Source organism: Populus nigra, chromosome 5 (genome assembly GCF_951802175.1).
Source record: "Populus nigra chromosome 5, ddPopNigr1.1, whole genome shotgun sequence".
NCBI lineage: Eukaryota > Viridiplantae > Streptophyta > Magnoliopsida > Malpighiales > Salicaceae > Populus > Populus nigra.
This window is the reverse complement of record NC_084856.1, coordinates 21,979,450-22,001,231: the sequence shown is the minus strand read 5'-3', so window position 1 is coordinate 22,001,231 and position 21,782 is coordinate 21,979,450. Positions and strand designations below refer to the sequence as shown.

General features: G+C 35.1%; 2 protein-coding genes across 9 annotated transcripts; both read right to left on the bottom strand.

Annotated features, from left to right (window-relative positions):
* Window positions 1-482: 482 nt before the first annotated feature.
* Window positions 483-5,680, bottom strand: LOC133695107 (rab escort protein 1-like). Of its 3 annotated transcripts, none has more exons than XM_062116923.1 (9): window positions 4,806-5,679; window positions 4,564-4,686; window positions 4,128-4,227; window positions 3,727-3,765; window positions 3,385-3,628; window positions 3,224-3,299; window positions 2,429-2,621; window positions 1,319-1,399; window positions 483-975 (listed from the first exon to the last, which is right to left on the bottom strand). In XM_062116923.1, the coding sequence occupies exons 1-9, from the start codon at window positions 5,552-5,554 to the stop codon at window positions 880-882; spliced, it is 1,701 nt and encodes a 566-aa protein (XP_061972907.1). In that variant the 5' UTR covers window positions 5,555-5,679; the 3' UTR covers window positions 483-879. The 3 variants fall into 3 exon arrangements, 1 of the variants encoding a protein (XP_061972907.1); XR_009842366.1 differs by having other exon boundaries at window positions 944-975; window positions 2,306-2,621; window positions 4,806-5,680; XR_009842367.1 differs by having other exon boundaries at window positions 944-975; window positions 2,494-2,621; window positions 4,806-5,680.
* A 3,458-nt stretch (window positions 5,681-9,138) lies between these two features.
* On the bottom strand, window positions 9,139-21,406 carry LOC133693148 (protein ALWAYS EARLY 2-like). 6 transcript variants are annotated; one of them, XM_062114290.1, is made up of 18 exons: window positions 21,230-21,406; window positions 20,244-20,378; window positions 19,861-19,959; window positions 19,644-19,706; window positions 18,823-18,900; window positions 18,208-18,376; window positions 16,845-17,110; window positions 16,392-16,755; window positions 15,168-15,227; window positions 14,022-14,299; window positions 13,391-13,702; window positions 13,120-13,298; window positions 12,752-13,034; window positions 11,644-11,826; window positions 11,402-11,560; window positions 10,486-10,695; window positions 9,674-9,961; window positions 9,139-9,569 (listed from the first exon to the last, which is right to left on the bottom strand). In XM_062114290.1, the coding sequence occupies exons 2-18, from the start codon at window positions 20,361-20,363 to the stop codon at window positions 9,405-9,407; spliced, it is 3,276 nt and encodes a 1,091-aa protein (XP_061970274.1). In that variant the 5' UTR covers window positions 20,364-20,378; window positions 21,230-21,406; the 3' UTR covers window positions 9,139-9,404. The 6 variants fall into 6 exon arrangements, with proteins under 6 accessions (XP_061970274.1, XP_061970278.1, XP_061970276.1 ...); XM_062114294.1 differs by having other exon boundaries at window positions 16,845-17,092; XM_062114292.1 differs by having other exon boundaries at window positions 19,861-19,956.
* Between the last annotated feature and the right edge of the window lie 376 nt (window positions 21,407-21,782).

Here is a 21,782-nt window from a genome sequence, read left to right as displayed (position 1 = left end):
AGCCTAGTTCCCACTTGGGCAGATAGAGTGAATTGAATGAAGCAGCAGAACAAAAATTGTTTATATTATCTTTGCATGATTCTCTTTTTACTAGTTGGCTTGGCTTTTCAGACAACAAAAGCTGAACAATCATAAACAGATAGCAAAATATGTAAATTGTCTTTTTTTCTTTATTTCTTTCTTTTTTATGTGTATACATATTTTCATGTTATTTTGTGCTGTTCCTGCCCTTCTTTTCTGTTAGGTGCTTGGCTTATCCACTGATAAAATCCTAACAAAAAAATTTTCAAATTTGAAGGTCTTTAGAATGAATATGACATCACGATAATGAAAAATACCTGTACTCGAGTGAGCACTGTTGGCCAGATTTTCGCTTTCCTGTAGTCAAAGTGCTGTGTTAAAGGGCTATGCATTGGCCACCACAACCTAAATCTCAAGGCAGGCTGTGCATGATATGATGTCTATGGATCAAAGAACAAAGATAACGAGCAAACTAATAATTGTTGAAATCAACATATTTCCACTGATACAGATTCACTTGTCATGTTTACAAAGAAGTATTTTAACTCTTATCATCAAGTTTTCATGTAACAGTGATCTCTCTGATGAGTTTTTTCATGTTTTACAACAAATAGTTGCTTGAAAAGCCAAGCATCTCTGAATTTTTGAAGTTCACAAAACGGGAAACGTGTGTGGTAGCATCACATTTGTTTTCCCCTCAACTGCTTTAACAAATATGCATAGAGCTTCATAAACCACTCGATGCAACCACAACTACCACGCACCAGGTGCATAATGCCCAGATAATTGCTGGCAGAGATAGGGAAGTGATTAAATACAGCAGCATAATTAGCAAACTGATCCAGTCCAGCATTATATCTAGGTCTCTAGAGTGAGTTCAATATCATCCTCGGAATTCTCAGGTGGAGTTGTCTCTGAGAAATTTTCTTCATTTGGATACATCTCCTGAAAGAGCTGTCAAGTAGAAGCACTAGTATTGGATTCTCAGTCGGCCAAAAAGAATGAAAAACTCTTGAGTGTCACACAACAATGTCTAATCACATAACGGGCTAGAGGAAACAAAAGAGATCATGAAACAATCAACGAAAGACATCTGTGAGTATACAATGTGATCTAGTAAGCATGCATATTGGCTTGTGGTTGTTGAATCACTGACATTCATTTTCCTATTTAACAACTTGTTGGATGGGACATAAAAGAGAAAACAGGAATACACTCAAGTGATGATATACAGAAATTAGGCATTTAGGATAATGGAACCTGAAGCATCATAAACGTTAAATAGAGGATAACATACCTTCAAAGCTGCATCTAATATATCGTTGTAATTCAGATTTCCATCGGGCATGGGAGCAAAGTTGATAGAATCAAATTGACCCTGAAACAAAAGAGATGGCATACCAATATCAACCTAAATGGATGCACATTTATATACCTTACTTTCCAAAAAAATTACACATCCAGCACCATGTTTCGTGTTCAAACAGTAAAAAATCAATCTCATGCACCAGTTCTGAGTTTCACTAAATCTGAGCAACAATAGTTATAAAGTATCAGATTTTTTAAATCCAGTACACCTGATAGCCATTTCAGAGCAAAAGGAAGCATCGCTTAGACTGCTACTAAACTGGGAGGTCAAAAAAAAAAAAACAGCAACAGCAACCACGCGCCATATTTACTCAAGCAACATTTAATAAAAGAAAGTCAATCCAACTCAAGGTCATAGATTTACAGGAATTGAAGCAAGCAAGAGTTAATATAACCTATTGAAACCATTAAAGCACATCCATTCATTCAGCTTAAAAATGATCATAGGATCTAGTTAAGAAAGTTAAAATGAATCGAGGCTGGTCTCTAATGTGAGTTGGGGATTGATTTGACTGATGACACTAGCAGAAAAAAGAAAGAGCAAGCAGGAGATCATTGAGCAACAGCTCATAGTTGAACTAAAGGGACTCAAGCGACCTGCTGAAACAACTTTGATGGACTCCAACTACCCAAAACAAGTACAGGAAGAAGAAAATAGAGGCAGCTGGAACATGCAAGGAAGAAATTCAATAAAATCTAGAGAATAAATTGAAGGGGGGGAGGTAGATTCAAGAGAGGAAGAAGAGGGGAACACCAGGGCAGCAGCCATCAGGTTCTAAAACTCCAGATAGGCAGGCACGTGACAGAAGAGAAGTAACTTTAAGCGTTTATGATGAGGCACCCTAAGTATTAAGCCCCACATGTGAACTTAGTGTAAGCTTAACTTGAAACTACCAACACATAAGATAAAACTAACCCGCAAGTTCTAAACATGAGTTCTAATAACCTCCCCCCACAGGTGTGCATGAGCACGTGCGGGCGCGTGTGTGCACACGTGAGATGCTAATAGTAAGAGACAAAAGTTCAAGACATGCAGCACCGTAGACATCTCCTGAATATACAACCCGCTCCAAATGACACTGGGTTTCTCTTCAGTATTCTCACTCTGAACTGTGGAACTGCTTTCAGAATTTACAGAATCAGGAAAAGTCAGAAGGGCATTCATAGCTGCATGTAGTAACCTCTTCCCTTGAATGGCATCATCACACAAAGCTGAAAGATAGAGCACAAACCTGAAACAAATAATCAGAGAAATTGTTAACTCAAGGATCCCATATTCTTTTGAGAGGCAGGGGGTTACTGTACTATGAGAAGTAGGAGTTCTCAATGAATGAATAAGACGTCCATTATTATCACCTTAATGATGCTACGGGTGTGGAAACATTTTGAAGAACAAAACCATAAATAATTAGATGTCTATTATCTCCTTGTAATGGTTTTCATCCCAAGCAGGATCTACAAGACATTGGCTAGATGTAATCCTAGACCTCAAAAATCTTTGGATTGAAGCAGGACTTCCAAGGATAAATAGCAATAGCACTACAAAAGTTTCAAAAGACAACAAATTGAGATTCGAAATTTCTACTAGCTACCTTTCCAACTTGTCACGGTTAATATATGTATTTCTAAATGTACTAGTTATTTGGAACTCTCTCCAAAAGAGTCAATATAAATCCAGGAATGGGGTGAGCAAGGACAAGGTCTCCCTAATATTTTTCATGTTGATCTTGCATGATTACTCATGTTACAAATGCAGACCTAACAGGTAGTCAGCAGTAGAATCAGAAGTCAAGGAAAGTAAAAACATAAAAGAAAGTGGCTGGTGGTAACTCACATGCCCAAAGGACAAACAGCCAAGTTGCCACTTATTTGGAGAGCTCGAATTGATGTAATCTGCTCAGGGTACAGGGCTAGACAAAAGGGATAAAAAGTTTGAACCGTATGATTCCTATAAACTCAATAAGGAACAGAAATGAAACTATATGCTGATCTTACATCGAGGGGGGTATACAACCAGAAGATTTGACGTATCTGGCTTCAAGGAATTTCGTGTGATGCATATCCCTCTGGCCACCTTCCCTTTAACATCTCTGGTGCTCAAAAAGTTAAAACTCTCATGCAGAAGATCTGATGGAGAGGTTGATGGTGAGGCAAGTGTAAAGGATGGATCCAGAACCAGCTTCTGGCTAAATATGTCCTGGCCAGAAGCCAATCGAACACCTTTGTAACTCCCACTATCCTGGAAAAAAAAGTTATGGATAATTCATTTGCCCTAACAGGTGACTATATCATTTTATGCCATCCATGTATAAACGAATTATAGGCATATTTTAGCACCTTTTCCATAAGTAACGCAGTCACTGGCATTCGTAGAACCTGTATGACAGAAGTCTCAAAAGCAAGTGAGTATGTTAGCTTGACAAAGCAACTGTTTTAGTCCACTTTATAACAAATTTCTATAGTATGATGGGTAAACATTATTTGCAATTTTTTTATGTTCCCGCAAAATATAAGGAAAAAATAGCACAAGTACACCTGTGACCATTCTTGTGAAAATCAAATAACACCCAAGTATCTAAAGCAGCAGAACAGATCAAACAGTGTCAATCACATTTAGGAACAAGTTACTTACACAACACATGGACAAAAGAAAATATATCAGATTTAACTATTAACCAAAAATGATAGTTCATATTTCACCAAGAGAAAGAAGCCACAGTTTCTTTCAGTGAACTTACGTAAATGCAACCTTTGACAGCAGAGCGGCGGCTAAAGGCTTGTGGCAGTTCCCCTTGACCATAAATGGGATAAATTAGGGCCCCGGAAGCATTTGTAAACCTGAAAGGAGTAAGAATTATAAACAACAAACTTAAAGCAAATCGATGTAAATTGCTTAACTAATACAACATTCCAAGCCATAAATCAAGGTTAGATTTTTAGTTGCCAGTACAGAACTAGAACTCAAAACATTTTTTCGCTCTTTATCTGCTCCTACCCTACACTTTCTGTGGTGTTCAATACTGGAAGGAAAAATAATACAATCTTGTAGTTAACGCAATATGTGTTTCTGATCAAGATATCATACAAGTCGCAAGTGCAGCTCTATAGCACCCACCCAAATTTTAAACCAGAGAATAACAGATTAACTATAAAACAGAATAAACAAGAATTAACCTCCCAACTGATGACTGGTATAGAGCCAAACGATCTATTCCATCTTTAGTCTTGAGCAAATTTTGGCAAACCCCCATGTCATCTTGATCATAATCTGCCATAGCTATAGCATACAGAATAATCCTGCAGACAAGCAGAGATAACCAAAATCCAGTAAACTTTAGACCAAACAGGGAAACAAAACGCACAAATAATAAATAAACTCTTGCTAACTGATAGAGAAAGGCAACAGCAGTCTGTACGATCTAATCTTTGGAGGCAACCGCATTTTTGACAAGTACTCAACAAATGGCCTCTCCAAATCCTCATCTGAAATCTTCGTCTTACCTTCCTCTTCATCATTCCTATTCCCAATCCCATCATTTCCAGAAGAACCCGCCGCCACTGTGGCATCCAAGTGCCCTTGCACCAGCTTGAAAAACCTCATCAACTGATTCTTTTCCATCAGAGTCAAACTCTTATCCTTAAATATGGCAGCTCTGGAATCTGGCACATTCCATAACTTTCCATTCCCATCACCAACAAAACTGGCATCAATACTCTTGAACTCCACATAATTACTTGCTCCAGATTTTAACATAAGATCAATTGACTTGTCTGCGCAAAATAACACCCTTGGTCCACATAAGTCCAAATTGAACTTCCGTAAGTTTTCTTCCAATAGTTCAGGATAAAAACAGGAAATCTCAACATCTGAATATACCAGCTGAGTGGTGAGATTTACAATCGAGTAATCAAGGCTGTCAGTTGTGGTTGAGGTGGAAGATGGTGGTGAGGAAGCTGTAGAATTGGAAATAAGGAAAGATGTGAGTTCCGGGACCGAGAGAGAGGAGTAATGGGACCCATAGAATGGGTTAGAGTCAAGGTGAAGGACAGTTTTTCCAGAAGCAGAAGCTGCAGCAGCAACAATGCATTCTGCTAAACCAGTGCCCACAGCAATCAGGTCGAAGGTAGTTGGTTCAATTTGCGGGTATGGTGGGGGCTCACCCATGGTCGCACTGGAGAGGAACAGTAGATTTACTGCTGTTAGTGAACAAGTGAGTAGCTAAAAATCACCTGGCACAAGAAGCAAGAGAAAAAAAAAATTTTGTTATCAAGTATGATCAAAAAGTGAAGTTTTTGCACTTTCTTTTAATATTTGCACACCAGCAAAAATGACGTGGAATTACCTGTACATCTACAAGATCTGGGGTTTTTGTTCTAAAAGATCTGAGGTATTTTTACGGTGCTTCAGTGTTCATATTCATGAGCTTATAAATATTTTTTGACGTATACACGAATTTATAAATATTTGTTTTTAAAAAAGAATTGAAAAATAACATTAATGCGTTTTCGATGAAGTTAGAGCATATCTAATGAGAAATGCTATATTGAAGAGCCAAATAAAAAAAATAGCTTTTTAAATAATGTAAATATAACTTTTTGAATTATATACATTCAAATAATAAAAAGCTATTTAGAAAAGCCTTTTATATTTTAATATATTTCTTGTTAAATTAATTTTAATATAATTATATAACTAATCTAGATATTTTATATATAATATAATTATGATGTTATTAATTATATAATTAATATGAGTAATTTATAAAAGTAATATAAAATTAATGAAGTAATATGAAAGTTAAAAAATATAATTTAAAATTTATTTATATGAATATTTTTAATTTTAAGTTTTATATGTTATTGTTAAAAATTTAATTTTTTAAAAGTAAATTCAAATTCAAATTTTGAAAAAATAACCGCCAACATAGCTGCCAACATTTAAAATTTTAAAAAAATAACCGCCAACATTTTAAATTTTAAAATTTTAAATTTTGAAAAAATTACCGTCAACATTCTAAGATTTTACAATTCGAAAAAATAGTCCATCTATAAATATTCTCATATATCTTAACATTTTTTTATCATTATTTTCTTCTCTCCAATCTTTGTTATATTTCATTAAAATTCATCATGAATCATTCTAATTTTAATTTTTATGATGCTTTTGATTTTGATGATGACACTCCTGTGTTGGCTTTTCAAGTTGCTACTGTTGTGGTTGCTGAAGAAGAATCGAATAATCAAGGGCGAAGAACAGGGTATCGTGGCTCTATTTCTGGTCACAATATTGTCAATCGTAATAGAAAGGAATGTGAGTTAAGGTTATATAATGATTATTTTGCAGAAAATCCTAAATTCACTGAAAGTCAATTTCGAAGAAGATTTAGGATGAGTCGTCATTTTTTTTTTCGGATCGCAAATATAATGGAAGCTCATAATCCATGAGAATAATTTATTCTTATTTTTTAAAATTTGAGAGAAGGGTGAGGCACAATATAAAAATTTAAAACTACAAGTTTTTTCTTCATGTATTTATAGAAAATTTCTTCTATATTAAAAAAAAAATTGTTGGCCAACGGCTATAAAAATAGTCGTTGGCTAACAGCTATCATTTTGGCCATTTCTACAGTTAAATGTAGAAATGGCTGTTAAGAAAACAAATAGCCATTTTAGCTATTTGTTTAGCTTCTATGTTGGAATGCAAACAGTGAAGAAATAAAAGGCAAATGACGTTTGGCTTTTCATTTAGCTGCTCGATTGGAGCTGCTCTTAACATCAATTTTTTTTTCATTGCGCTTGGATTTTAACAATTAGTTCAATATATTTTCTAGTTTTTAGGAATTAATATGTTCCTAAAGTGATATTTTTAATCTAAAAATAAATTTAATAATAAATTGACATGTTTTCTTCAAGTTAGTATCATATTTTAAAAACTTGAATTTCAGGTCAAATTTAAAAATCAACATTAGCCTAACATGAAGTTTTTAAATCTAGAATAAGGTCAGGAATAAGTTTATAAGTCTCCTTGGGGCAGGGACCAACACAGGTTAAGTTTAGTATTATGTTCAACTTTTTATATTTTTAAAAATTAATAATAAAAAAGAGTTGGGAAATAATAAAAAAATGGTAACATGTAACTATAAATTTCAGGAATTTTTTAAAAAAAAATCAATTGAAATTCAACAGAGTTTCTCCGAGGTTTCAAGTTATCAACAATATCATATTTACACTTTCTATGTCATTTCACAACCCGATCCAATCATCATGGATCTCAATCAAACTCATCATCATCAACATAACACATTTTATTCAATAATATTACAAAATTCAAGTTTACAAAAAAAAAAACAATGCATAATTCAATTGTTATATATTATCATTGCATAAACTATATCATGTGTAATAATATTATATAATTGCATAAACTATATCATGTGTAATAATATTATATAATGAAATTCAAGTGAAAGATTCAATTTCAACTATAAACATGCATGGTTAAAGTAGATACTTAGAATTACATTATTAGATTACAGTCATACAACCGAATTTACATATTAATATTATATTTTAAGTTTAGAAAATAATTGTCTTGAATGACAACATAATTACATAGCAAAAGATACTTAAACTAAGATCACTCTTCACATGATCTCGATGAACATGAAAATAACAAAAAACATGTACATATAAATATAAAAGGTAATAACGACAATAATAACAATAATAGATAATAATTTTCGTGGCATTTTTTTTGACACATAAAATTTAGACATTGACTTCTTTACAATATGTATTTTTCATCTTGAAAATCACAACAAGAGTAAAATGATTTTGAACGTCATCTTTTTATGGATCAATTCTCATTTGATATTAAGATATTATTCTATCGATATCATTAGCATATTTTGTTCTTATGGAATAACTAATTAACAACTCTTATCATATTTTCTTCTCGATGCTACTAAATTTCATTAATATGAATAATATGATTAGTTTTTTTAAACCGGTTTAGACCGAAAAATTCAGCTTGAAAGTGAATAACATATTAGTGAGGACAGTAACATGGATTGAGGGGTCTCTAGCCTGAGACGAGGGATTGACTTGGCCGATTATGGTGATAGAAAAATGAAAATGAAGAGCTTCATCTTCATTTTACCACAGCTTCTGAGAAAACATTCCTTGGACTAACTAACAAAGACAAGGTACGAGGGAAAAAGTTGATCGGATGGGAAATTTATCAATGGAAGAATCTAGCATTCATCATTACGGTATGCAGATCTCTTAACGGAAGACTTATTATTTTGAACCTTGTTTAGCTCGGCCGGCCTTGCCGATTGAATCAAAGCCTAGCCTTAGATTTTATTTTAAACCTGTTTGAAAGTTAACCTTTTTAAACACAAACTGACAGACCAAACCGGATAACCCAATTTCAATTTTAAATTTTTTTTCCAAAACATCATTATAAAGCTGACCTGACGTATGATGAAAAACAGTACTGTTGGCCGTAATTATAAGGCCGGCTTTGCAAGAAAACTACGTTGCTGCAAGCCTTATCATTCAAATTACTTGATCTCCCTATAATTATGAGACGGTGCAGTTCATTATGTGGCGGCAGTCCATGCACAAACCACCATGTAGGATGTGTTCTACCAGTGGATCATGAGAAGAACAAATTCTCAAGAAAATTCTCTGCATTAAACAGCAATTCTAGAAACAATTTCTATTCTCTTTGATCGAATGAAACGATTAAAAAAAACAAAATTTCCTCATTGAAGATGACATCATTCTAGTTAAGCGGGGGAATAATTAGATAGATAAATAGAGGGGGGGAAGAACTACACTAGCTTGTAGAAATATTATTAACTCATGATTAATGATCACTATTAGCAGTAACCTAAAAAAATTTAATGCTGAATAGGGGTTAGTGGATCCTGGGAAATGAAGCTGAAACCAAGATTCCAACAGCATATATACAAGGGGTTGGTGGTAGGGTACAGTAGAGCGCAGCAGTTTCATGTTGGTATTAGAGCCAGTATTTGCGTCTTTATTCTTCCCATGCACATTTGTATCTCTCTATATATTGGCAGATTTTGTGGACAGCATGGATGCAAGCTAGTAACAGCAGAATCAATTATCTGGGCCACATCAGATGGGGGATACTGTCGTTCAGTGCATGTCTGCGTATTATTAAAACATGATGAGCATGATATTATAGGAAATCAACGGGAGTGAACATTTTCCATCCAAGAGAGAGCACGGTGGTACAAAATGTCCAAGTTACCTGTATCATGAGCAAAGCAGCGACACATGATGATATAAGCTCTGAAGGAATTGCTGTCTCAATTTTTTCAGAGTCATTTGATTGAGGCCCAGATACATTGCAGTTAACCTGAGGCTCTGGTGTGCTGGGAATCAACTGATTTTGAAGGCCTAAACCGGTATTGGCCTCCTCCTGGGACCTGATCATTTGTGCCCTAGATTCTGATCCCAAATGACTTCTATCCATAGAATCTAATGCCTCTCCAATTCTCGCAAAGGCATCTTCCCCTTCTTTTATGGATGAAATTGCCTGCAATAGTTATTGCATCACTAAGTGATAACTAGATAATGGATGCATGCCTCTGGTTAATTCTATAATGAAGAGAACATCAAGCTAGATATATTACTAGCAACCAGCAGATATAAGACAATGAACCTCCAGATAAGTATCTAAGAGGACTTGAACAAGAGTTCGCTCAAAATTTAATATATATTTTTTTAAAAAAGTTCCCAACAGGCCCAACTTAGGAATTGCTGAGTTCCATCTAATGGGTTGTGTAACAGGCTCAGTCTGCAGCACCAATCACCAACGAGTATATAATGTGTTGCAGAGAAATGGAAGAACCATCAATCTTATATTGATATAATGTATGAGAACCACAGAATTTTGTTTTCAAGATTAAATGGATGGTCATGATTAAGGGATCATAGAACCACTTTCATCAGTAATAGCAGAATTAAAAAATGATTACGTTCAGAATTTCTGCAAACACATTTCAGATCGGTGTGCAGGCATGGAAGAGTGAGGAGAGCAAGAAGACTGAATGTGAATACCTGCATAGCAGCATCTACCATAATATGTGCCTTTAATCTCAACCCTCTAACAATCTCGAGAACAGCAGATCCTGAATCTTGAGAAACACAAGAACTTTGCGGTCTTACCATACCAGAGAAACAGGAATTGGCTGGAGGTTTCAGCCAAGCAGGCACATTGTTTCCAGGATAAGTATTAAGCTGCCTCAAATTGAGTAAAGCAGAAGAGGCCTGTCAGATATACAAAGTGATTAGAGGTTGAAGCAAGATTGCAGCACATAAATCTGAAAGTGAACATGCAAATCATATACAGCGTGAGTGCAAATATAAGCAAGGCACATGACTGGCCACTGGCTTCCTTTAGTTGTACAAGTACCGTGCCCAAGTGCTTCTTGAAAGGTTCAGAATCTTTTAAAGAGTTATCTCCATTTTTTGGGTTTTCCATTACATCATTATTTGTGTTTTTAAGCAACACCAACCACAATTCCTATAATTATAAAACAGGGGAAAATATGGTCACAAACTTGATGCAAATCCAAGGCAACTCCATTTGTATACAAGATCATGAAGAAGTACGGTGTTGAATCAAGTATTAAGGATAAAAATGCTAGCACTGCAAAAGCCAGGAGACCAAAATGGTGAGTGCACATTATGATTTTATGTTGTGCTCTTCCAAAGGAAATGCCTAGCCAGCTTAATCGGTGGTGTGTAATTTACAATCCAAATCCCAAAAGACAATAATGAGGACAGTCTGAAAATGGAAGGAACATTGAGCCAGAACCGGAAGTGTTGCAGAATTAAATCATAGACCAAAGAAAAGCAAATCCTCCCTGTAAAATGGCAGACAGTGACAACCATCTGTGCCATAACTGAGCATCACAAGTATTGCAGGTTGTTCAATTGAATATAGCAGGTTGCATATAGCTGCATCTTGTACCTTTTTATCAAGAGCACAATTCAGCTCAGACAGAGCTCGAATATCATATTCCTTCAGTTGGATCTGTGATACCCTAGAAGGTTGACCACAGGCTCCTTGTGCATTGACAATGTCAGTGAATGTTGCCTTGGCAAGAAGGTTGGCATGGTTTGCCTCAACCTGAATAAAAGTAATCATATTACTTGAAAATAACAAATTTTGTAATACCGTTATTCTGAAGTTTAATGGATAGCTATTCTTACTTGTGCCTGCTTCATCAAAGCATTCATGGGACTCTCTGCATTCCTTAGTTTTTCAATTGCAGTGAACTCTCCATTGTTTGACTTCCCATTCACTGGCAGTTCCTTGGGCAGAACAGAGGTTTTCTGTCTCCTAAGAGCTTCTGGCATGTTATCCAGCGGATTTGAAGGCATGCAATCTATATCCTACAGTAAAATATTTATTGTCATTGTTCTGAAGTAGGAGAGACGACTGTGCTAGTTTTTAAAGGAAAAAAATAAATGGAGGAGATGTCTATTCCTAGAATAAATTCTGCAGAAAATATATTTCCTTCTCAACATGACTTGGGAACAAAATGGATGAATCATTAGCGACTGAATCATGAGAGGAAAAGTAGAAGAAAGGCACAAGTTGGAAACAAACCAATAGCAAAATTCAGATAAATTCTTAAGAAGAAATTTTACTTAACTAAACAAGACTGTTTGGAGACAGTTCATTAACAATTAGGACATGAAATTTGCTAAATTACACTTCCCAAAAAAATAAAAGTAATTTAATAGCTCTTAACTGCCTAACAATTACAAATAGCTTATAGAAGCACAAAAGCTCATACATCAGGAGGATTAAAGACCATTAAAGCTTTATAATCCCAGCCAATAAGTCATAAGTACTAACCAGAAATTGAGTAACCAATGACTTGCAGCAGAACCAGTATGACCCATGTTACGGGCTACAACCACTCATCTTTGTAGTCAATAATACTCTTGGCATTACAGCAAACTACTATGAAAATTGATCATTTTTCACTTGATAAACTAGGATGTCGTAAGGTTTCTGGGGCACAATTCATAGAGGGCAACCAAACTGATTGCTGCTTGTTATTTTACAAACCAATGAACTATGAGCATGACATTTGAAGCCAATTTCTGAATCAGCACAGCATAAGAAAATTCTACCAAAACTTAATAGAATATTCAAGTCTTTCACATTGTTCCAACTTCCAAAAGATATTTTCAAATGCAAACTATTTATGCCACTGAAAAAAGCAAAACACAAATAACAAAATCTGAAAAACTGTAAACAACACATGAAAGTAAGAAATATAACACATAAATTCAAGAATGCAATTACCTTGACAAATTCAACTCCTAACTCAGCATGGTCAAACTGAACCCTGCACCGGTCATGATCCACGGTGAGCACACTTCCATCATGAAGTTCTCTTGTTTTGGGATGAATAGCAATTACTCGCTGTCCAACTGATAAAGGTCTTGCTAAATCTGTTGGAAGTCCTTCCCTTAAACCAGTACGAAGCTCCAAATAATGTTTTCTCACAGATTCTCTATATTGCTGGAGTTTCTCTCTTTCGTCGTGTAAAAAACGCTCAGAAAACCTCCGAGGTTTGCCAAGAGAACTGCATAAAGAAGAAAGTTACATTAGTTTACGCTCCATGAATGTAGCTATAATATGCTTGACAGAGATTGAAAAACAAAACACACCTTCTTATGACACCCCATTCTACTCGAGTCAGCCTTGGAATGTGCCCAAGTCCAACATGATTCAAATATTCAACAAACTCCCTTCTAGAAAACCAAGGGTAGTCAACTGCACTGTAAAACCATTCATATGTACACCATCTGCGAACCATAGGAGATGATACTATACAAGAAAGCTTGTCCTGTAATTCCAGAAACCAATAAGAACATCTGTAAATGAGACTCTAATAATTGGTAAACTATGATAAATAGAATTACACATGGAGGACTTCACCTTTAGATGGGTTGCTCCATCTTGTAGGGAGATGGAGTATTTACTAATTTGATTCTTCAGAATGTTCACCTTTGGAATCATTGCTCTCTTTAGATCCATCTTGCGTCTACTTGTTTTTCTGGTTGGTAAGATAACTTGGCTTGCAACAGGAACTTGTTCAGTTGACGTTGCTAGATCATTTGATATAGTTTTCTGATCACCACTGAAAGAACCATCTGGCAATTTTAATGATTTCAATTGTTTTGAAGGAGAAGAAATTTGAGCACTGTGTTTTCCTTTAACCACAGATGTATTCTCCTCTTCATCCAGAACCTGTGCCAGGGTTCATATGGAATGGAGTCAAACACCAATTATGACCAAAGAGAAAAAGAAAGAGCAAGGAATAACCAGCGACACTAGTATCTAACAAATTCCAAACATGTTTATGCCTTCAAGCATTCACATGTCCATTTATGTAGAGGGAAAAAACTAAACTTTCATTAGCTGGGACCTGATGAATACACCTAAACCAAAGCAATCAATAACAGTTGTGTATCAAAATTGCAAGGGAAATTCAACCAATAAATCAAAGCATGCTAACAGGTATTAATGAATGAATGAATGAAAGAGTTACATGAACAAATGGGTATACCTTTGCTACCAAAGCCTTGCGTTTTCTTTTCAGCATATCATTGCTGATGGACTGAGGCCGTTTATTTGCTTCAGAGACTGATTTAGCAGAACTTTGTGGATATCTTCCGAGCTTAGATTTTCTTGAGGTTGCACCCTCAACTTCACTGGTTGCCTTTTCTTTCTGCCTTGAGAATTTAGTTTTATCTCTATGATGACTAGTAGATGCAGATTCAGGTATGCTACTCTTGTCGTCCCCGGTTTGTGTGGTTCTTTCGTCATCCAACAGGGAAGATGATTCTAAAACAAACATTAAAAGGGAAAAAAGAAGGATTTATATTTTAAGCGCATATGAAAAGGAATAGCACCTCAGCTACAACAAACTAAGACCTATATGCAGCGCAGACCAAAGCATAAAGTATGTCAAAATAGATTGTAATCCTTTTATATTAATAAAAGAAAATAACCAGTTTGCCAATATCTGCTTACAATCATTTAGAGAAGCAAAAACTTCATAGAAAAAATCAATGCAGAAACAAAATGCAAAATGGAACCATAAGAAAATGCAGGAGAACATTTAATATTTACCCAATATGCAACGTCAAAATATCAAATACATGAAGTAGATATCACAGTCCACTTGATAACATATCCCTTACACATCCTCCTCGTCCCTTTTACTCATAACATCATGTGTGTATGTGTGTGCACATGCACCTGCATGCTTGTGTGTGTGTGTGTGAGTGAGTGAGAGAGAGAGAGAGAGAGAGAGAGAGAGAGAGAGAGAGAGAGAGAGAGTAACATTCTTCCAAAGATTAAAGAAACAAGGGAAATAGGAAGGGAAATAAGACAAAAGTAGTGATCTGTTGTTTCAGCTGAAATTGAAGAATGTAAAATTGATTGTTTCATCTGAAATTGAAGAATACAAAATTGATTAATATTCTACATTAGGATTTCAGTATAAATATTTCTAGGAATGATTTCAGCAGTAAAGTTTTCTTGAAATTATCATCTCTAACAAAGCAATATTGTACAATAATTCAGCATGCAAATGGGATGTTGTTTGACAAGTGATGCAATGTTACTAAATTAATTACTCATTGTACTTCAATATATTTTGTCATTTCACACAAGTATGTACAGAACCAGATATGCATTTAACATTTACCAAATTCCATTGCAGAAACAAGAGCCAACGTTTGAAGACCAATCAAGTCAGCAGGTTCATCTGCAAATAAATAAGGAAAATGTAATACATCAGCTGTGGGAGTACAACTGGTTGGATAAGTTCGTTATCATTGACACATCATGAACATTCTACAAACTTAACAGGATTACAGCTAGGAGAAGCAAATCAATTCACAAGTTAAAAACTGTCACGTGTATTTCCCTCTAGTTTTGCCCCAACAACAGGTTACGCAATGATTATCACTACTTCACCACCCCATGCATTGGTGAAAGTTGAAGTCAGTTCTAGGTCTCTGGTAACTCTTCCGAGAGATTTACCAGCTATGCTAATTGGTAGAATTTTCTTGAATGGCTTGATCATTCAACCAAACCAAATGCCAGGATGTGAAGAGGAGGGGAGGGAAAATATTGCATCATAAAACAACAGTTTATATCGCACCAATCTAGTGATAGGAGATAAGTTCACTTAACCAGGAACCCTCTCCAATACCTAAAAAAGGCTATCCAGGCTATCAATGATATAAAAGAGTTGATAATCAGGTCTGATCTCACCTTTCAAAAAGTTGCTTCTTCAAAGACAAAATCCAAAGCATATGAAGTTATAAAAACAAGCCCACACTCACTACAGTTCTCCTAATAATCCTCCTGAATGATAATCCTCCAATAGACTCCAAATAATCAGGACATGGTCCAAGCATTAACTATAAATAGAGCCATATTAAAGGAAACAACTTTCCTGAGTTTCCCACAAATTTCTTTTTAAGACAGAAACTCCATAGTCTCCACTATAAGCATCATCCTCGTTGTATATTAGTTTGTAATCTGAGAATTGAATTCAAGAGCCATATCCTCCCATTATCTTGGGCAGACTTGCTGTATTGAATCCTAAATCCCTAACAAAACACCTAACCAGATAACTTCAAATACACAAATGTCAACAGAGGAAAAAATAAAGGGGCCATAACAAGATTTACAATTCTTAGGAGATGTAGCACAAATTTCACTCCAATGCAAGGGCAAAAGACTTCATAATTCACAACTTCAGAAGAAAATGAAACTGCAATCCTAAAAAGTCTTTTGATTTAACGAATGATGATCTCAGATGAAACATGCAATGAAGTGACTATATAACTCTCACCCATGAAAAGGAAAGATGATTGCCAATCCATAACACTCAAGATCAAGTGTGAAAGAACAGAATTACCGTCTGAAAAAAGTTTCTTGCTTCTCTTCCTTTGGCTCCGGTGAAAGGTCTCATCAATTTTTGCATTTGACATCTCAATTTCAACTTTTCCCTTCAAAGTGCTGGCCTTTTGCTCTTTTTCAGTGCCACTGCACGCTTCTCCACCATCATCAGATTGACTGTTCCCAATCTTCTCAACTCTTATTTTATTTCCATAGAACTTCTTGCCTTTTCGATGAACTTCTACAGTACCTATACCTTCCATTTCCGCCAAGGAGCTTGCATCCCTCACACAAGCAAGATCAGGCCCCCCACGTCCTATGCCACTTTCAGACCAATTTTCATTTATGGAAGCATCACAAAGATTTGCTGGAGATGATTCAGACTGCAGAATTCAATTAAGGAGACAGAAAGTTATGATATTGCATAACCAAAGTAACAATAGCCATGGAAAACTGGCCTACAGTAAAATACCATCCTATCCCAGCTTTGAACAGGTGATGATTTCATATTTTCTGTTCTTCTACAGGGTGTTTGAGACATTTGGGGAGAGTCTACTCTCTGCAATGCCTCGGTTAATGCCAGTACAGCAGCATGCTCATCATCATTATCATCGGCATTGATCTCTAACTTTCTGCGCTTCTTCTGTGGTGAAACATAATTTTCTCCATCATCTTTCTTACGCAGATATGAAACAGGGAAGCGAGGTGTCCTTTTCCCAACTGCATGAAGTGGACGGCCTAAATATGAATTTGAATTCATCAGAAACAACAACAACACTTCAAAAGGTCATCGCTGTTGTTAGAAACATTTATATCACGCATTAACTATTCTGTTGAGTTCAAATATTTATGAGAAAACTTAGAAGTATAAAGGAAAGGAACAATGCACGAAAATAAAAATAAAACAAAATTGAGTTGCATAATCACACTATCAAATCAAATTCAATACTAAACCTTGATGGAAAAATCTCAGGAAAAGAAATTCCATGTCAGACAAATTAAATCTTTTGTTGTTGTAATTCCAGTTCACAGAAAATTACAAGAGTCAGATTAGTTGCCTATTCTATCCAATCCCTATACAATTGTATTTGGACATCAAAACCATTGGATTTGCATCATTTTCAATAACAGGATATGGATATCGCTCCATGTAGATGACCACTGGGGGGAATTCTATACCTGTAACAGCATCTGATTCATACAGTTTTCTGTTCAGCCCTATTCCAACTGAGGAAATAGATTTCACTTTCATCTCTTTTGACTCAATTGGATCAAAGCAAGACTCCTTCTGTGTGCTTCTTTTTTATGCTGTCTTAGATAACATTGTCTCCAATATTTGATATTTCATTCTGCAGCTAAAAAATCTAAAAACAAGGGAAAGAACCATCCCGTTTGTATTGCTACAAAGTTTGGACCATACTGATATTTCACAATGGTGGCTTTCTATCCATTTACATTAATAAACAAAGACAGGAGGTGGAAATTGCCTCTCCGCCTTAGAATCTTACTAAACCACTTAGATGTCATTAGCATAACCCCATAAAAGGTTACAGTTTATGCAGTAAAAAGTATAAAAGAATACGGGTAAAAGAGTGATTAGATTAAATTCATTGAAAGTTTTTAGAAAATAAAATAGTGAAGGACAAGGAATGTTTGGACAACAAAAATATAGACACTGACAGCGACAGCTGGAATGCATGAGCCATCTAATGCATGCAAGTTGTAGACCTAATTAAGGAAAACAAGTACGAGTACTCCTCAAATCATAACAGAGTGGAGAAAGGAAAAACTGGAAACAAACCAGAGTTGTGCTTTCCATAAGCAAAGTATATTACCACATCCTCTTTTTAATAATGATAAGCATCCATCAGTTGATCCAACCATGCGAGAATGTTGGGGATCTTCTTTTGATGCACTAAGCAGCACTTTTGGCCGCTTGTGTTTTTGAAGCTTCCTGAGCACTCCAGGCATCTCATTGCTTTCTCGTTCACTATCACTTGCTTCCTGCAAGTTCAAAATCCGGATACAAGCAATCAGCTTTTGATTTATCAGCAGACAATAAGACAAAATCAGGATTTACAGCAATTCTACTAGGTAAATCAAAATGCATCTTATAAAATGTTTTTCTGTAACCATCTAATTATCAGATTATGCAACTTAATAATGATAAAAGACAAAATTTATGGTCCCTTCTTACTGTGAACACCCATAATGCATCAAATTATCTGTCTCATTTTCAGTCAATTGCTGTAAAGTATTCTCCAACATATCTGCTATAAACACCATGGCTACCATAAATCTAAAAGTATCTGAATAATTAAATTTTCAATTTGCACTTCCCTGAACTCCCCTTCCCAGAGGGAAAAAAAAAAGGAACAAGAACAAAAAATAAGAACAATGAAGACAATCAGAAATTAAGTTGAACTTCCAGATGTCAAATGCAATCATACCAGAACACTATAGTGATCAATCATCATAGCTATAAGCCCAACTACAGAAGCTGTTCCCTCTGGAAGAGACAAGTATGCCTGAAAAAATATAGAACATGGAAGAGCGACAATGTTAACGAAGGACACCAAGACTAACTAAGGCTTCATCTACCATATAATAACCGAAATTTAACACAGGATACATATTACTTATTCTGACGATATTTTCCTTTTGCAAGTTGAAGAAACTTTTAAAAAAATATACCATCATTTTTTTTAAGCTTTTATATTACCTCTGCAATCCCATAACATAGGCCCAACCAAGGGCCAAAAGGTAGTATCAAGTTGTCCGGAATCACTCTTCTTGCACTGCTAAGGCAATGCCCAAAATTTTACAATGACATCCACCTTTTGTCTTGAAATTTTGGGTTTCGTTACCTTGTTGAATGACATGCGAATAAGAAGCAACTTATATAACATTCAAAAGTTCACAAACTATTCAACAGCTTTAGACTACAAATCCAAAATTATAGAAACAGCTGACTTTATGTCCTACTTTGGACACATCAAAATTCCAAGAGTTAAGGTTCTTAACCATATTCTAAGGAAGCCCACCCAATTGTAATTCTTCCAGTAAAAATGTTCAATAGCATAAACAAATTAGATATGAATTGTGTTCAATTAAGGACACTCAACACCAAAGGTTAAGAAGATCCTGATTCCAATAACAAAACCACATAAAAAATTCTCACAGAGTGACAAAACTGTAAAGACAGAAACAACAAGAAGGACGTGAAAGCAGTGAGACTAGTGACTGATTAAACTAGCTGAACACAAGGTACCCGATTCATATTGTAAAGGGCCTCCACCATTTCCACAGATCTGTTGCGCACTTCAGCAGCTACCTGATCATCAACAACAATAAAAAATTAAGATGATACTTAAAGTGTATGATGAACTTAATTTGCACAAATTAAAGTTCATGGAAAATTATCATGCTGAATAGAACCAAAGAAAGTATAATGATGAAAAGGAGTCACGATAACACATAAGGCATACTTTCTTCCAGTTCTTTCCATTGTCCCGATATGCTTTGTAAAATCGTTCAAGTTCTGCCTTCTTCCATTGAGGTCCTAACTTATCAGACAATTTCTTCTTCTGGGAGAAAGCAAAATAGTCAATGCATTAAAATATCATTATACATAACAAATTTTCAGAACAAAGAAAGTTCTTTGGAAACTCTTTGCCATTTGTTTAAGAGAAATATACCAAGTCTCAATTTTGCTATCACATCTATATCAAGATCAATGAACAACAAGGCTATGAATAAAAATAAATCAAGTCTTAAAATAACTCCGCGAGCAATTTAACTCAGCCAACAGCTGGATCATAAAGAATGAATCAAACCATTAAAAAACTGGTGTAAGTACACAAACACTTACAAAGCCAATGCTCACCCCATTCGCCTGCTGTTTACTTTTGCCTGAACTCTTGACTTCCTTTTCAGGTGATACCTCATTCAGAAACCTCTTATTCACACTTTTTTTCCTTGCTGGGGCCATGGAGGACCTATCTATCTGAAACAATCAATGAACAAATTAGCAACACCAATTTGCTTAAAGCTTTAACATGGACATCAATAACCATCAAAATTCATTACATTAATAATAAAAATATAAAACTCTTGGCAAAGCAAGACGATCTTCCACCCCAGAATTTGAAATATAATACAGTCCAAATATTAACTTTTTTCCTTCTTTTGTTTTTTTTTGGTTTTTCGGATACTTAGACTCGAGTTAGAGTTTACTAAGCTGCACTAATTGTGGAGAATATTTTCCCACTCGGGTTATATTTAAAACCTCAGTCAAAACCCACCACAAGAATTCAACTTTTACAACATTACCAAAATCACATCATTTTATCAAAGTATCAAAAGAAGCAAAATACATATATGAAAAAAAAAATCAATTTTAGCAAAAAGAAACAGAGGAATCACAACAAAAATACGCAAGGCTATTAAGGAAACACTTCAAAAGAGAATCGAAAGGGAAAAACCACCCAGTGCCATTACCATAAATCACAGTTTTCAATCAAAAAACAAAAAATAGACCCCCCAAATTTCAAATTTTCAGATTTTTTTTTAAATGAATTTCAGAATCATCTAAAATAATTCAAAAATAAACCCCCCAAAATTGAAAAAAGAAATTCAAATTCAAAACATCACCAAAACCCAAAATTTCAAATTTGACTAAAATTCAAGCTACAATGCAAAACCCATCTCCAAAATCCCCTCAAAAAACAACGAAAACGAATAAAAAAACAAAAAAAATTTGAAACCAAAAAAAAAATTCATAGTAAAGCCCCAACAAAAATCTCAAAATTACTCTTCTAAAAACCCTAATTCACAGATCCGATACTGTACACTTACAGATTCAGAGCAATTGATATCTGGGTATAAATCATACAGTGAAACAAAGGGCTGTGAAGAGAGAAAAATGCAAGCTTTAATTTTATGTGTTATAGAGAAGGGGTTTTTAGAGAGAGAAATAAAAGAGAGTTTTCAAAGTTGCGGAAAAGAGAGGCTCTTTTAGAGAGAGAAAGAGAGATGTTGCCGCGAAACTTGAATATAAACGTGGGCTGGCCAATCAGATGTTTTTTCTGTATATATTTTTTTGTTTTGTTTTGTTTTTCTTGTTTTATACAGTGTTTTTTTGTTGTTAATCACCGTACACGTTGGTGTGTGGGGTATTGTATGGTATGATCCTGTGGTTATTGGTTGGAGTTTGAAGGGATAATTATAGCAGATTCAATTTGAAATTTTTTGTTGTTTGCTGTGGGAATGGCCCTTGAATTTATGGGTATTTGTATTTGGTTGCCATAAAGTTTTAGAAAAAAGGGCCTCGAAGTTTTCTATTGAGAGATGGTCCCTCATTTGAATCTTCTGCGCAAAGTTTTTAAACCGCACAATCCATGACACAACC

What these genes read in the sequence shown, in the direction of transcription:
- LOC133695107 (XM_062116923.1), bottom strand. Translation starts at nt 5,554, where the DNA reads ATGGGTGAGCCCCCACCATACCCGCAAATTGAACCAACTACCTTCGAC. An exon ending in CTGTCAAAGGTTGCATTTAC is followed by an intron (nt 3,766 to 4,127) that starts GTAAGTTCACTG and finishes TCTGTCATACAG; the next exon opens with GTTCTACGAATGCCAGTGAC. An exon ending in TATTAGATGCAGCTTTGAAG is followed by an intron (nt 976 to 1,318) that starts GTATGTTATCCT and finishes TCTACTTGACAG; the next exon opens with CTCTTTCAGGAGATGTATCC.
- LOC133693148 (XM_062114290.1), bottom strand. Translation starts at nt 20,363, where the DNA reads ATGGCCCCAGCAAGGAAAAAAAGTGTGAATAAGAGGTTTCTGAATGAG. An exon ending in TTGATCACTATAGTGTTCTG is followed by an intron (nt 18,377 to 18,822) that starts GTATGATTGCAT and finishes TTGAACTTGCAG; the next exon opens with GAAGCAAGTGATAGTGAACG. An exon ending in TAGGAGTTGAATTTGTCAAG is followed by an intron (nt 11,827 to 12,751) that starts GTAATTGCATTC and finishes ATTTTACTGTAG; the next exon opens with GATATAGATTGCATGCCTTC.